Genomic DNA, 13,277 nt, shown 5'->3' on the forward strand with positions numbered 1-13,277 from the left:
GTTTCCGCGAAATAGCTGGAGAAAGGCACCTAATCTCAATTATTTCTCATCCCTAATTAGTTTCACGTACTGTAGAAGCATCTAACGAAAGTTTTCGAAAGCAGTGGCCGGAAGGTCAATACATAAAATCAGCTTAATTACTTATGTATCAAAGCGTTGACACGAACAGTCATTACCAAGGGTATCGTTAGTAAATGAAAAACAATTACAAAAACAAAATGGTCAGTGCCCTTTTTGTATCAAATAAACATTTATTTAAAGACGGATTTGAGGATATGAAAAACGGTTAAACTCCGCTTATTAAAAATAATTTATTTCAAAACAGACAATAACGTTGGAAGTTCATTGTTGCTGTGGATTAATTACTTATACCAGATGAAAAAATATTCAGAGGACTTGTATTATGAAAAAACGTATTGCCAGATAAAGAACAGAGGTGACTGCTGGCCACTCGCAAATTGGAAAAATAGGACAGATTTGGACAGAAGTTGTAGAGCTTATAAAGATACTGCACGTCTGTGGCCAATTATCTTATTAACCTTTTAAAGAAATAAATTAAGTGGTTTGACGGTGCATTAATCTGTTCCAAAGTTCAAAGCAGTCTGACTATAAAAACACAAATACGTAAGAGAAATATAGCTTATGTTATTTGAGTGAGATACTATATGACATAAAATTTAAACAGTAGTTCGGAGTTTTAAACTCTTATAAATCATACATTTCCCATAATACCAAATATATAAAATGTGCAATTATTCTATTGGAGGATCGTGGTGACATGCCGGAGCACAATAGGAGCCTGGAAGGTTATACGACTCTGAAGTAATTGGCTGTACATTTCCCAACACTCACTGGTCGTAACGGGGTTAGCATTTTTATCTTGTATACTTCTGAAGGTAACACGAATTGGGGCATTAAGAGTAGAGAGGCAGGAAGAATTAAACAGAGAGACGCTACGCAAATACTTCAATTTTGACAAAACTGCAGATAAAAGCTTTATAGTCCCAGGTTCTTGAAATGCTTATCCTTTGAGTGATAATATAATTTAAGGGATGGGTCACTGTGTTACTGAGGGTTGGTTTCACGGACAGTACGGTCAAAATCTCTCTAAAGTCTAAGACAATTCCTCATAAAAGCTTATTGAAATCCGACTGTCACATTACAGGTGTTACATGGAATAAAATTATTACTGGTCTGTATTGAAATGCAGGTTTGTACCATAATATCTTTAAGCTGTCTGTGAAGCTGTTCCTGAGAGATGTAGATTATTGTCACAGTACTAACATACAAAACGTCTTCCGCTACAGTAGATCATTCTGTTTTCGGGTCAGTCTTTGCAATCAGCTAACACCTCGTGACAGCGGACTGTTAGCACAAACCAGTTCTGGCTTTCATGGTTCCTCTACTCTAGCACTTGTGGTTCAAAGTTTGCATCCTGGAAATCAACAAAAAATATATACATTTTGTCAAATAAAAAATAAATATATTTAAATTAACTAAAATATAATGTATACCACCCACCACCAGTGACTGTATCATAGACAAACAAAGCGTACATGAATGTATGACATATTTATCCTTTTAGCAGTTGAATAAGTGTAGTGGCAACATTAGGGCAGGGCTGTGTTTAGCTGGGAATAAACATGTGGAACGTTCAGATAGAAATATATCATATAGAACATACATGTCTCTCTGACACATAGAATACACAATTCATTGTCATTAGCTCTGTGAATAAACATTTTATCTGCAATGTTTCACACCATTCAGAAATAAATATATAGACTGAACATGTCTTTCTGCCGTTTAACTGTAGAACACCGTGGCATGTCAACTCTATTAATTATATTTCTATATGTAGTGTTTTCATCCCGAATGTGGCCCAGAGGTTACAACTTTGCCAATTAAAATGGAACAAATACAGCGGATTCGTTCTTATTCTGTATGACAATCAATCATCTCAGTTCTACATATTTCTACACAAAAGTTCTTAATGTTACAACCTGCAGAACAAGACCCAGAGGTTAAACCCGGTTTAACAGAGCTAAAACCGGTTGTAACTGGGTTATGTCGAGTGTAACTGGGCTGGACTGAGTCTACATGGCCGGGCAGCCTTGTGTGCCCACAGCTCCATGAACCGACAGGGGTTTAGACAGCATGGCTGGTCGCTGGTTGATGACTGCTCTGCCTACACAGCCATGGAAGGAGGCCAGGCCGGCTGGGAGGCCAGGCACTCTGTCGCCATCTGGTGGGGACAAGAAGAGGAGGAACATGTTGGGTGAGTTGAAATGAGAGGATGTGGTCGTGAGATGTATTTTAGTGTGGATGTCACTGTTGAGGGCCATTAAAAGCAGTGGCTGGGGCTTCCTAAAGATCACTGGAGGACCGCTTGATATCATCGGCTTGGTTATCAGGAGAGGATCAGACAAAATAATTATACTTCAGAAGAAGAAAAATGAAGATGGCCTCTGCGGCGCGCGTTCATCGATGCTATGATCGAAGCGATTCAACTCCCTGTGAAACGCATGGCTTCGGTCAGTGTACGTAATTCCCATGGTAACCTCACCTGGCGCTCCTCCCAGGTGGACGGTCACCTTGCCAGCTGGGGAGCGGCCCTGCCGCGGGCCGACACTGTGCTCACTGGCCGCGTCCACGTGCAGCTGGAGCACGTTGCTTTTCTTCACGACTACAAGGACGAGACCACATTAAAATTATACAACGCCCAAGAGAGCTTTGTGTTTCACATCGGAAATGATGGGAAGTTAAAGGTCAGATGAAGGTGAATTGAAGGTGTATTTGTGTGTGTGTATATCTATGTGTGTGTGTGTGTGTATTTGTGTATATCTACGTGTGTGTGTATTTGTGTATATCTACGTGTGTGTGTATGTGTGTATATCTACGTGTGTGTGTATTTGTGTATATCTACGTGTGTGTGTATTTGTGTATATCTACGTGTGTGTGTATGTGTGTATATCTACGTGTGTGTGTGTGTGTGTATATCTACGTGTGTGTGTATGTGTGTATATCTACGTGTGTGTGTATATCTACGTGTGGGTGTGTGTGTGTATATCTACGTGTGTGTGTATATCTACGTGTGTGTGTATTTGTGTATATCTACGTGTGTGTGTATGTGTGTATATCTACGTGTGTGTGTATATCTACGTGTGGGTGTGTGTGTGTATATCTACGTGTGGGTGTGTGTGTGTATATCTACGTGTGTGTATTTGTGTGTGTGTGTTTATACCACTCACTTGTGATAGTGTGCCAGCGCCCGTCACACAGTGACTCCTCTGGTGTGAAGGATGTGGAGAACTCTCCGGTGCCACTATTTAAAGTGACCGTCACCTCTCCCTGGTTCAGGTGGAGGCTCAGCTGTTCCCCCGACTCGGACTCAGCGCCAGCATACAGCAGCAGACCAGAATCTGACACGGGCCGAACCTCCAGCAGGATCTCCAGGTCCCGACCCAACCCCAGTGAGTCTTCTGAAAGGAAAGTGAGTGTCTTGTTATTGGAAGACGAACATGATCCTCTGTGATGAACCACAGGGTGGCTCTCTGGGTTGTTTTTCCAAAGGACCTTCCACTTAACTTACATAATAATTTATGTTGATGACTCAACATTAAAATAAATAACAGAATCATTTTCTTTTAAACATTCCATTTTCAAACTATTTTTCTATCAAATCTGGAGCAGCATGTCTCAAATTCGAAAACAAAAGGATATCTTGTCTATTAGGACTGGTATTATCAGAGGACTGGTATTAATAGAAGACTGGTATTAATAGAAGACTGGTATTAATAGAAGACTGGTATTAATAGAAGACTGGTATTAAGAGAGGACTGGTATTAAGAGAGGACTGGTATTATCAGAGGACTGGTATTATCAACACATCTAGAGCTGACACGGTCAACACATCTAGAGCTGACACGGTCAACACATCTAGAGCTGACACGGTCAACACATCTAAAGCTGACACGGTCAACACATCTAGAGCTGACACGGTCAACACATCCAGAGCTGACACGGTCAACACATCCAGAGCTGACACGGTCAACACATCCAGAGCTGACACGGTCAACACATCCAGAGCTGACACGGTCAACACATCCAGAGCTGACACGGTCAACACATCCAGAGCTGACACGGTCAACACATCCAGAGCTGACACGGTCAACACATCCAGAGCTGACACGGTCAACACATCCAGAGCTGACACGGTCAACACATCCAGAGCTGACACGGTCAACACATCCAGAGCTGACACGGTCAACACATCTAGAGCTGACACGGTCAACACATCCAGAGCTGACACGGTCAACACATCCAGAGCTGACACGGTCAACACATCTAGAGCTGACACGGTCAACACATCCAGAGCTGACACGGTCAACACATCCAGAGCTGACACGGTCAACACATCCAGAGCTGACACGGTCAACACATCCAGAGCTGACACGGTCAACACATCTAGATTCAAAGGTTGCTAAAACATGGGTATGTCTGATGGATATAACGCATTGCAAAAATGTGTGCAAGATAACTGCATTGTGTTGTAATTAATGTGTCAAAATTAACAGTTGAACATGAGAAGAATAACAGAGCTTTGTCCTTTGCCCTGATGCCCTGATGCCCTTCCCTTCAACAAGGACCACAACGGAAAAAATCCTTTAGAATTTATTGCGTTTATACTCATGATAGTTTGTTCGGCACATGTACATATTTCTTATTATTATGTATTTTAAATGGTCTAACCTATAGTCATGTGTCCTCCCTGGGGGGAGAAGTACGCCCCTGGTTGTAGAGGGTTCTGGAAACAGGGAACCACACCCAGGCTGGAGGAGGGACTGGCGAGGCTCTCCCCATTCAGATTCAGGTCCCTCACACAGCCTGTGAAACCCCCTCTATCTGGCTGCTATGGAACAGATGAGAACGGACAGACGAGCAGGAACAGACGAGCAGGAACAGACACAGAGAACAGATTACTAAACAAAATCTGACACGCAGAGACACAAAACAAACACCGTTAACAGCAATAGGATTTGGTCTTATTCTTCTAGACAAGTGATAATCAAATCTGAACCTGAAAGCCACGTCCACTCCATTTTTCACTGTCACCCCCTAATCTTGGACTTATTCAGACCCGGGACACCAGGTGGGTGCAATTAATGATGAGGCAGAACAGAAAACAAAGGGGTTTGCATTGGAAACATGGAGTAGAACAGGCTTTGAGGGCCATATTTGAGTATCACAGTTCTAGTCTGCTCAACTGTCTGCTAAATGTATTGCAACATTTAAATGAATGAATCAAGGATGATTTCAGGACGGGGGGGGGGGGGCTGTATTACCGTAAGTAGTGAGCTGGTGATTGCTGAAGGTACTCCTCCGATGTAGAGAGGCGGGCTTAGGGGCTTCTTCTCACCACCAGAGACCCTCTTTGACTGGGCATTGATCCCGTCCATGATCAGGCTGACCTTTTCTCCTTCCCTCTTCACAAACATCTGGAGGAACACACAGACGCAGAGCGCATCAGACAGCCTGAAGCACCAAGGATCGGCTCAGAGGACCAGGAAAAATGACACACACACACACACACACACACACACACCGTGTGCCACTGGCCGTCATTGTATTTCCTGCGGGAGCGGACGCTGGTCTTCCTCCTCCCCCCATGGATGAGGAGCAGCAGGTGACCGTCTGAGACGGACAGGCTCATCCCAGAGACAGACCCGTCTCCCGATCCCGACAGGAAGAACACCAGGCCGTCCGAAGAGTTCAGCCGCAGGCCCATTGAGATGTGCGGACTGGGTGGGTTAAACAGGCAACGTTTCCGATCAGGAATAGGATAGGAAGTACATGAAGGTGACACTAACGCCAACACAGCGTGATCATATAGGTCATATAGCTACTCAAGTACACTTAAAAAAAAAGGTTGTATCTAGACTATAAAAGGGTTATTTGGTTGTCCTCAAAGACCCCAGGTAAAACCCTTTCCTCAAATGGTTCTGTACGGAACGCAAAAAAGTGCTCTACCCATTTGCTACAAAAATAGGTTCTGCTAAGAGAACAGCTGAAGAACCCTTTGGAAGCCTTTGGTCTAGGAGTGTATGGTGTATTAGGGGGTTGTGTTATGCTGTTATACGGCCACTCACGTCCTGCTAAAGGCTGCAGGGAGCACGTCAAAACGCTGGTAGCTGTGGGAGGAGCCACTAAAGTGCAGAGCTCCAACCTCCTGACTGGCCAGATCCCCCTGGCATGACTCCCTGGAACTGCGGCTCCGCCCTGCAGAACCACTGTCCCCAGCAGGCTTCCTGGATCTACCCTGTAGAGGGGGAGGGAGGAGAGGGGAGATAGGAACACAACTTAATTATGGAGGTGTAACAGCGTTTCTTCTGTCCCTTTCCATAATCCACCCTGGGCTCCAAGGACGCTCTAAACACACAGACAGTCTCCCAGACCATGCAATGCCAAGAGTGTGCCAAGGTTTCATGAAGAATCGAAAACATACATTAAATTTTCATGGAGTTCAACAGCTGAAAGGACGGAGACATCCCAAGTGTTACCAACAAAACATGAACAATACCTTGGGACTCTTCTGCCGTGGGGGCGTGGCCAGGATCTGCTGAGGTTTCTTGGCGGCAGGGCACTCAAGAGGAACGTTGATGTTCTCGTTAGCCTTCATCAGATCCACCACCACTTGAGAAGACGTGTCTCTGTAGAATAAAGTCGTTACAGTGTTATTAGTCATTGAATACAGTCTGTATTGTGTTTTTAGGAATTGAATACAGTCATTACAGTGTTTTTAGGAATTGAAAACAGTCATTACAGTGTTTTTAGGAATTGAAAACAGTCATTACATTGTTTTTAGGAATTGAAAACAGTCATTACAGTGTTTTTAGGAATTGAAAACAGTCATTACATTGTTGTTAACTACTGAATACACTTATTTTAGAGTTATTAACAATTGAATGCAGTCTGTACAGTGTTGTTAATCATTGAATATAGTCATTACAGTTTTGTTAATAGTTGAATGCAGATATTACAGATATTACGGTTACTAACCTCTTGATGAACAGGTTGCTAAGACAGCCGGTGTGGTTGTTGCGGCTTTGGTAGGGTGTTCCTCCCAGGTACATGGTTTTAGCTGGTAGTGCTGTTGGGCTGCCAGCTCCTACACGACCCGTATCCCCGATCTTCTCCAGGACATCATCCATGTACAGACGCACTCTGCCCACACCCCAGAACACACCCTGATCACTCACATGGTTCCTCTGCTAAAGCACATCTCACTGTGAAATCTAAACATCTCACTGTTCCACATAAACATCACACAAAAAGATGTTCCTTTATAGTTCCCTGAAAAGACCCAAATCGGTAAAGAGAAGCTTAGTGTTCTTCATTTGTGGTGACAGCGTTAAGGTGTGCGGTGACAGCGTTAAGGCGTGGGGTGACAGCGTTAAGGCATCGGGTGACAGTGTTAAGGCGTGGGGTGACAGTGTAAAGGCGTGGGGTGACAGTGTTAAGGCGTTGGGTGACAGTGTTAAGGCGTGGGGTGACAGTGTTAAGGCGTGGGGTGACAGTGTTAAGGCATGGGGTGACAGTGTAAAGGTGGACTGTGACAGTGTTAAGGCGTGGGGTGACAGTGTTAAGGCGTGGGGTGACAGTGTTAAGGCGTGCTGAGACAGTGTTAAGGCGTGCTGAGACAGTGTTAAGGCGTACCCGTTGGCGTTGCTATAGAAAGCTACATAATGATCTTTGTCATCGCTGTAGGTCTTCTGGGTCTTCATCTCATTTCTACCCGCTTTCACCACCACATGACCTTTATCCAGGAACACCTGACACACACCGTCCTGAACAGAGAGAACACAAACACATTACTTTACTTAACACACCGTCCTGACCAGAGACAAACACAGAGCTGTTTGGGAGCAGGAACACACATTTCAGTTGCTCAGAATTACCACTAAATCATTCTGGAAGCATTCTTGATAATTTGTCGTTGGCGGAAAGATATCCAGAGATTGGGACAAAGAGTGAGAACATTAAAAAGAAAGAGGGAGATGAACGAGAGCAGGGGACGAAAAGAGAGACATGAGAGAGGTCATCAGTACCTGAGCCTGGTGGTAAAACATGATTCCGTTCCTCTGGTCCGTACGGAACCCAAACCCGGCATAGAAGTTGTTCTCAAGATTAGGGATGTTGTCTGTAGCCAGATCCAGGTAGCTCTGGCCAGAGAAATGAGCCTCCCGGGCAACCTGACATAAAGAGACAGCATAGAATCATAACCATAGAATGGACATCAGCGTATCAGCCATGTGACTAACATGAGGCGGCCATCTTGGTCAGGGAATCTTTCACCGAATGAGTCTCTATGGTGGAGACTGAGTGTCACGGTTTCCATGCTGTGGACAACCTTCTTTCTTTACTAACCAGTAGGTCATTGGCACAGCCGTAGCTGATTCCAGAGCTGGTCATCCTCTTCAGGTCAATGTGAGATGTCATGGCCTTGACATTCCTGAAGCAGCCCTTCAGAGAACCCTGATGAGGGAACATGGCCTTCAGGCTGAATGCAGGGAAACAAGACAACATGAACACATGAATGCCACTGTTAAGAGAAAAAAACGGTTTTAGGTGTGTGTGTGGGCTTAGGTTCCTGTGTGTGTGTGTGTGTATGCATGTTTGTGTGTTTGTATGTTTGTTTGTAGACATTATAGATAGATATATAAAAAATATATTTATATTGACTTAAATATAAGTAGATATAGAGATAGATAGATACAGACAGATATAGAGATACAGTAGATATATAATATAGATCTACTGTATATAGATAGGGATTGATATACGCATGTGTGGATGCGTCTTACGTCTCTGGCATCTTCTCCTCTGGGACTCCCGCCAGGTAGTAGCTACCATCGAAGCGTGGCACAGGTGTGGTGAAGATGAAATTGAACAGGTTTTGGCGATTGTTTCTCACCACAACCCGGGTGGTCGAATCGTAGATGATGATGATCTCCAGCTACAGAGGAAGGCCAATCAAAAGGAGACCAGGGTCACACAGAAACGACATCCAAATGTCATCCACTTACATTCAATTACAGTCACTACATTCAATTACAGTCACTATCATTTTCCTTCCAGCAGAAAACATATTGAAGTTAGGACACTTTTTTCTCCTTCAAACTTCAAACCGTCGTCACATTGCTATGACGGTTCTTACTACTTGTTGTCAAAGGACAGATTGTATTACTGAATTATAATTAATTGTATTGTATATTGTTGTATTGTCATGTGTTTGACTGTGTTGTAATGAGGATAGTTGCATGTCCAAGAGCATCACTATCCTGATTCTGCAATGACTTGGGGTTTGATTTAACAGGTTATCAACGTAATTAGTAAACACTAAACAATTTTGTTTACGCTATATTTATAGTGGATTTGTATATCACCAAAATACCACAGCTATCTGCTGTTGTTAGGCAGTGCAGAGTCCCTGGATACGGGCCTTAGCCTAATGTATATTAATAACACAGCTGATAGCCGTGGTGTGTTGGCCATATACCACACCCCCATGTGAAACAACTCCCAAAGGTGACATATTGCTAGTACAAACATCCAATCAGCATCTAGGATGCAAACAGTTGAATAGCAAGCGTGTCAACTAAAGAGTACAGTGTAATGCTTCTTACGGATTTGGGTTCAGCATCACTGAGCTTGAGGTAAGAAGACTCTGGGTCTTTAGGTTTCAGTTCTTCTAGAGTACCAGCGATGTCATAGAAGACCTGGAGACGTCCGTTCTGCACCACCAAGCACAGGAACTTCTCCTAAAACAGGTCAAACACACAGACAGGTTAGCACAGGAACTTCTCCTAAAACAGGTCAAACACACAGACAGGTTAGCACAGGAACATCTCCTAAAACAGATAAAACACACAGACAGGTTAGCACAGGAACGTCTCCTAAAACAGGTCAAACACACAGACAGGTTAGCACAGGAACTTCTCCTAAAACAGGTCAAACACACAGACAGGTTAGCACAGGAACATCTCCTAAAACAGGTAAAACACACAGACAGGTTAGCACAGGAACCTCTCCTAAAACAGGTAAAACACACAGACAGGTTAGCACAGGAACATTTCCTAAAACAGGTCAAACACACAGACAGGTTAGCACAGGAACATCTCCTAGAACAGGTAAAACACACAGACAGGTTAGCACAGGAACATCTCCCAAAACAGCTCAAACACACAGACAGGTTAGCACAGGAACCTCTCCTAAAACAGGTAAAACACACAGACAGGTTAGCACAGGAACGTCTCCTAAAACAGGTCAAACACACAGACAGGTTAGCACAGGAACCTCTCCTAAAACAGGTCAAACACACAGACAGGTTAGCATAGGAACCTCTCCTAAAACAGCTCAAAAACACAGACAGGTTAGCACAGGAACATCTCCTAAAACAGATAAAACACACAGACAGGTTAGCACAGGAACCTCTCCTAAAACAGCTCAAACACACAGACTGGTTAGCACAGGAACCTCTCCTAAAACAGCTCAAAAACACAGACAGGTTAGCACAGGAACATCTCCTAAAACAGGTCAAACACACAGACAGGTTAGCACAGGAACTTCGGAAGGAGTCAAAAAGACAAACAGGCAGAAAGATTAACAAACCAACAAAGCATAAATACACGGGCAGTTTAATTGAAATCATGGTGAAAACATTCTTATGGTTTCCAGTGGCTGATTGCCCCTCATCAGTGTTTGTAGTAGTGGTGATATCACTAACCTGGCTTTGCAGCATGAGCAGTATTCCATTATGACTCTTTAGTTTCACTTCCTGTTCAAAGCGATACATCCTCTTCTCCGAATCCTCCTTAAAGGTGACCTCGGCATAACCCGTCCCGTCAAAGTAGGCAGCATCATTCACCCATGGCTGGGTCAACACGGGCTTAGCTCTGGCGGACAGAGGAGCCGCTCAGTAACATGGGCACGATATCACAACTCTATCAGGTTCTTTGTGTCAAATGCATTGCACGTTGGCTTTGAACTTTGCAACAGCCAGCCAATAATAACATCATGGTCATTTTTATTCACCGGTTTCCATGGTGATCTTTTTTGTAGGAGACTAAAAGCATCATTCCCAGACAAACAGGGTCCACAGGAATGTAGTTTCTAGCTCATGTTACTGTTCAGTGCTCCATTCATACAGTGACAGTGTAACAGTGTAGATTAGATCTGAGCTGCTCTCTCACAGTGGGAAAATAATCCCACAGCAACAGGAAATGGGAATTGTTATGTGGATTATAATTAATGGAGATGTTGGTATAGGTGGACACACTCTTTGTAAATGGCCAATCAAATCAGAAATAAAAAGCATCAAATGGAGACCAAAGAGAAATCTGTAGCGCTCTCACCTTCCACACGGCATCTCCTCTGTGGTGTTGAGCTGGAATACCGCCTCAAAGTTATACAGGCTTAACACCTCTTCGTTCAGGGTCTCTAGTTCAATACAGCCCTTGAAGTTAGGCAAAAGGAGCGGGGGAGGGGGCTGAGAGGAGAGCACAAACATGGGTTACAACTGGGCATGTTGACTTGGGCAGCTGAATATATGGGATCCTATTGGACCTATTAAAGAGGACTGCTGAATATATGGGATAATACTGAACATGTTTAAGAGGACAGCTTAACATAGAGGAGATATAGAGGAGAGCTTAACATAGAGGAGATTAGAGGAGAGCTTAACATAAAGGAGATATAGAGGAGAGCTTAACATAGAGGAGATTAGAGGAGTGCTTAACATAGAGGAGATATAGAGGAGAGCTTAACATAGAGGAGATATAGAGGAGAGCTTAACATAGAGGAGATATAGAGGAGAGCTTAACATAGAGGAGATTAGAGGAGAGCTTAACATAGAGGAGATATAGAGGAGAGCTTAACATAGAGGAGATTAGAGGAGAGCTTAACATAGAGGAGATATAGAGGAGAGCTTAATATAAAGGAGATATAGAGGAGAGCTTTACATAGAGGAGATATAAAGGAGAGCTTAAGATAAAGGAGATATAGAGGACAGCAGTTCCTACCCTAACCTTATACAAAAACACCTAACCCTACCTCTAAATCAAACTCTAAACCAAACTTTTTACCCCAACCCTAATTCTAACCCTACCTCCATAATGTTGCATCCTAACATCTAATTGTAACCCTACCTCCATAATGTTGTATCCTAACCCCTAATTCTAACCCTACCTCCATAATGTTGTATCCTAACCCCTAATTCTAACCCTACCTCCATAATGTTGCATCCTAACCCCTAATTCTAACCCTACCTCCATAATGTTGTATCCTAACCCCTAATTCTAACCCTACCTCCATAATGTTGCATCCTAACCCCTAATTCTAACCCTACCTCCATAATGTTGCATCCTAACCCCTAATTCTAACCCTACCTCCATAATGTTGCATCCTAACCCCTAATTCTAACCCTACCTCCATAATGTTGTATCCTAACCCCTAAGTCTACAGCCGTCTACCTACCAAGAATAGTAACATGAACGCACACACACTTCGGTCTCACCGTGAATGAGTCAGGGTACCCCCCTACGTAGAACACAGTCTCCTCAGTCTGGAGGTTCAGCAGTCCGCTGTCACCTTTGGCCTCCACCTCTGCCTTGGTCACTCGCCTTTCGCTGGTCTCTGAGGAAATGGCCATCTGACCATACTGAAGGATCCTATGCAAACAGAGACGGAGAGGGAAAGGAACAAAGAGGGAGACAGAGAGAGGCAGAGAGAGAGAGATAGAGACAAAGAGAGAGACAAAGAGAGAGACACAGAGAGGGACAGAGGGAGAAGAGTTGGCATTGATGGTTGATTTGTAATTGTATTGATGGTTGATTTGTAATTGTATTGAGGGTTGATTTCTAATTGTATTCCTGTGATTAAGTAGCCTGTCTGACACTTGTACAGATGATTTTAATGTTGGTCCATATTCTTGAGAGAAAGCCAATTCAACCAATCACAGCGCTAGTAGTCACCTTTCCAGGACCACGCTGTTGAATTCTCCGTCTGTTCTGACGTCTTCCGGCATTTCTACCTCGGCTGTTTCTCCCCCAACGTTGAAGAGCCAGTGTAGTCTCTGCCCCTGAAGGATCATGCCCAGGAACTCTTTACTGGACTACAGACAGGAAATAGGAAACACATTACCATTACAGGAACATAGACAGGAAATTTTCAATACAGACACTAACTAATAAAAATAGTAATGAGACTAGTAAGGATGA

General features: G+C 43.6%; 1 protein-coding gene across 5 annotated transcripts in view; it reads right to left on the reverse strand.

Moving 5' to 3' along the window:
* Positions 1–1,557: 1,557 nt before the first annotated feature.
* lama5 (laminin, alpha 5) overlaps positions 1,558–13,277 on the reverse strand; it is an 84,465-nt gene continuing 72,745 nt past the window's right edge. For 3 of the 5 annotated variants that reach the window (XM_034295996.1, XM_034295993.1, XM_034295997.1), the window contains 18 exons: positions 13,032–13,171; positions 12,575–12,728; positions 11,415–11,548; positions 10,787–10,955; positions 9,687–9,821; positions 8,865–9,016; positions 8,428–8,560; positions 8,109–8,252; positions 7,717–7,847; positions 7,060–7,224; positions 6,581–6,710; positions 6,150–6,319; positions 5,606–5,801; positions 5,346–5,498; positions 4,753–4,912; positions 3,252–3,482; positions 2,567–2,686; positions 1,558–2,245 (listed from right to left, as the gene is read on the reverse strand). In XM_034295996.1, coding sequence (XP_034151887.1) covers positions 2,097–2,245; positions 2,567–2,686; positions 3,252–3,482; positions 4,753–4,912; positions 5,346–5,498; positions 5,606–5,801; positions 6,150–6,319; positions 6,581–6,710; positions 7,060–7,224; positions 7,717–7,847; positions 8,109–8,252; positions 8,428–8,560; positions 8,865–9,016; positions 9,687–9,821; positions 10,787–10,955; positions 11,415–11,548; positions 12,575–12,728; positions 13,032–13,171 — 2,766 coding nt within the window. In that variant the 3' untranslated portion in view covers positions 1,558–2,096. The remainder of the gene's footprint in view (positions 2,246–2,566; positions 2,687–3,251; positions 3,483–4,752; positions 4,913–5,345; positions 5,499–5,605; positions 5,802–6,149; positions 6,320–6,580; positions 6,711–7,059; positions 7,225–7,716; positions 7,848–8,108; positions 8,253–8,427; positions 8,561–8,864; positions 9,017–9,686; positions 9,822–10,786; positions 10,956–11,414; positions 11,549–12,574; positions 12,729–13,031; positions 13,172–13,277) is intronic. The other 2 variants (XM_034295995.1, XM_034295994.1) reach the window with 2 other exon arrangements.

The sequence above is a fragment of the Esox lucius genome, chromosome 12, assembly GCF_011004845.1.
Source record: "Esox lucius isolate fEsoLuc1 chromosome 12, fEsoLuc1.pri, whole genome shotgun sequence".
In the NCBI taxonomy this organism is placed as follows: Eukaryota; Metazoa; Chordata; class Actinopteri; order Esociformes; family Esocidae; genus Esox; species Esox lucius.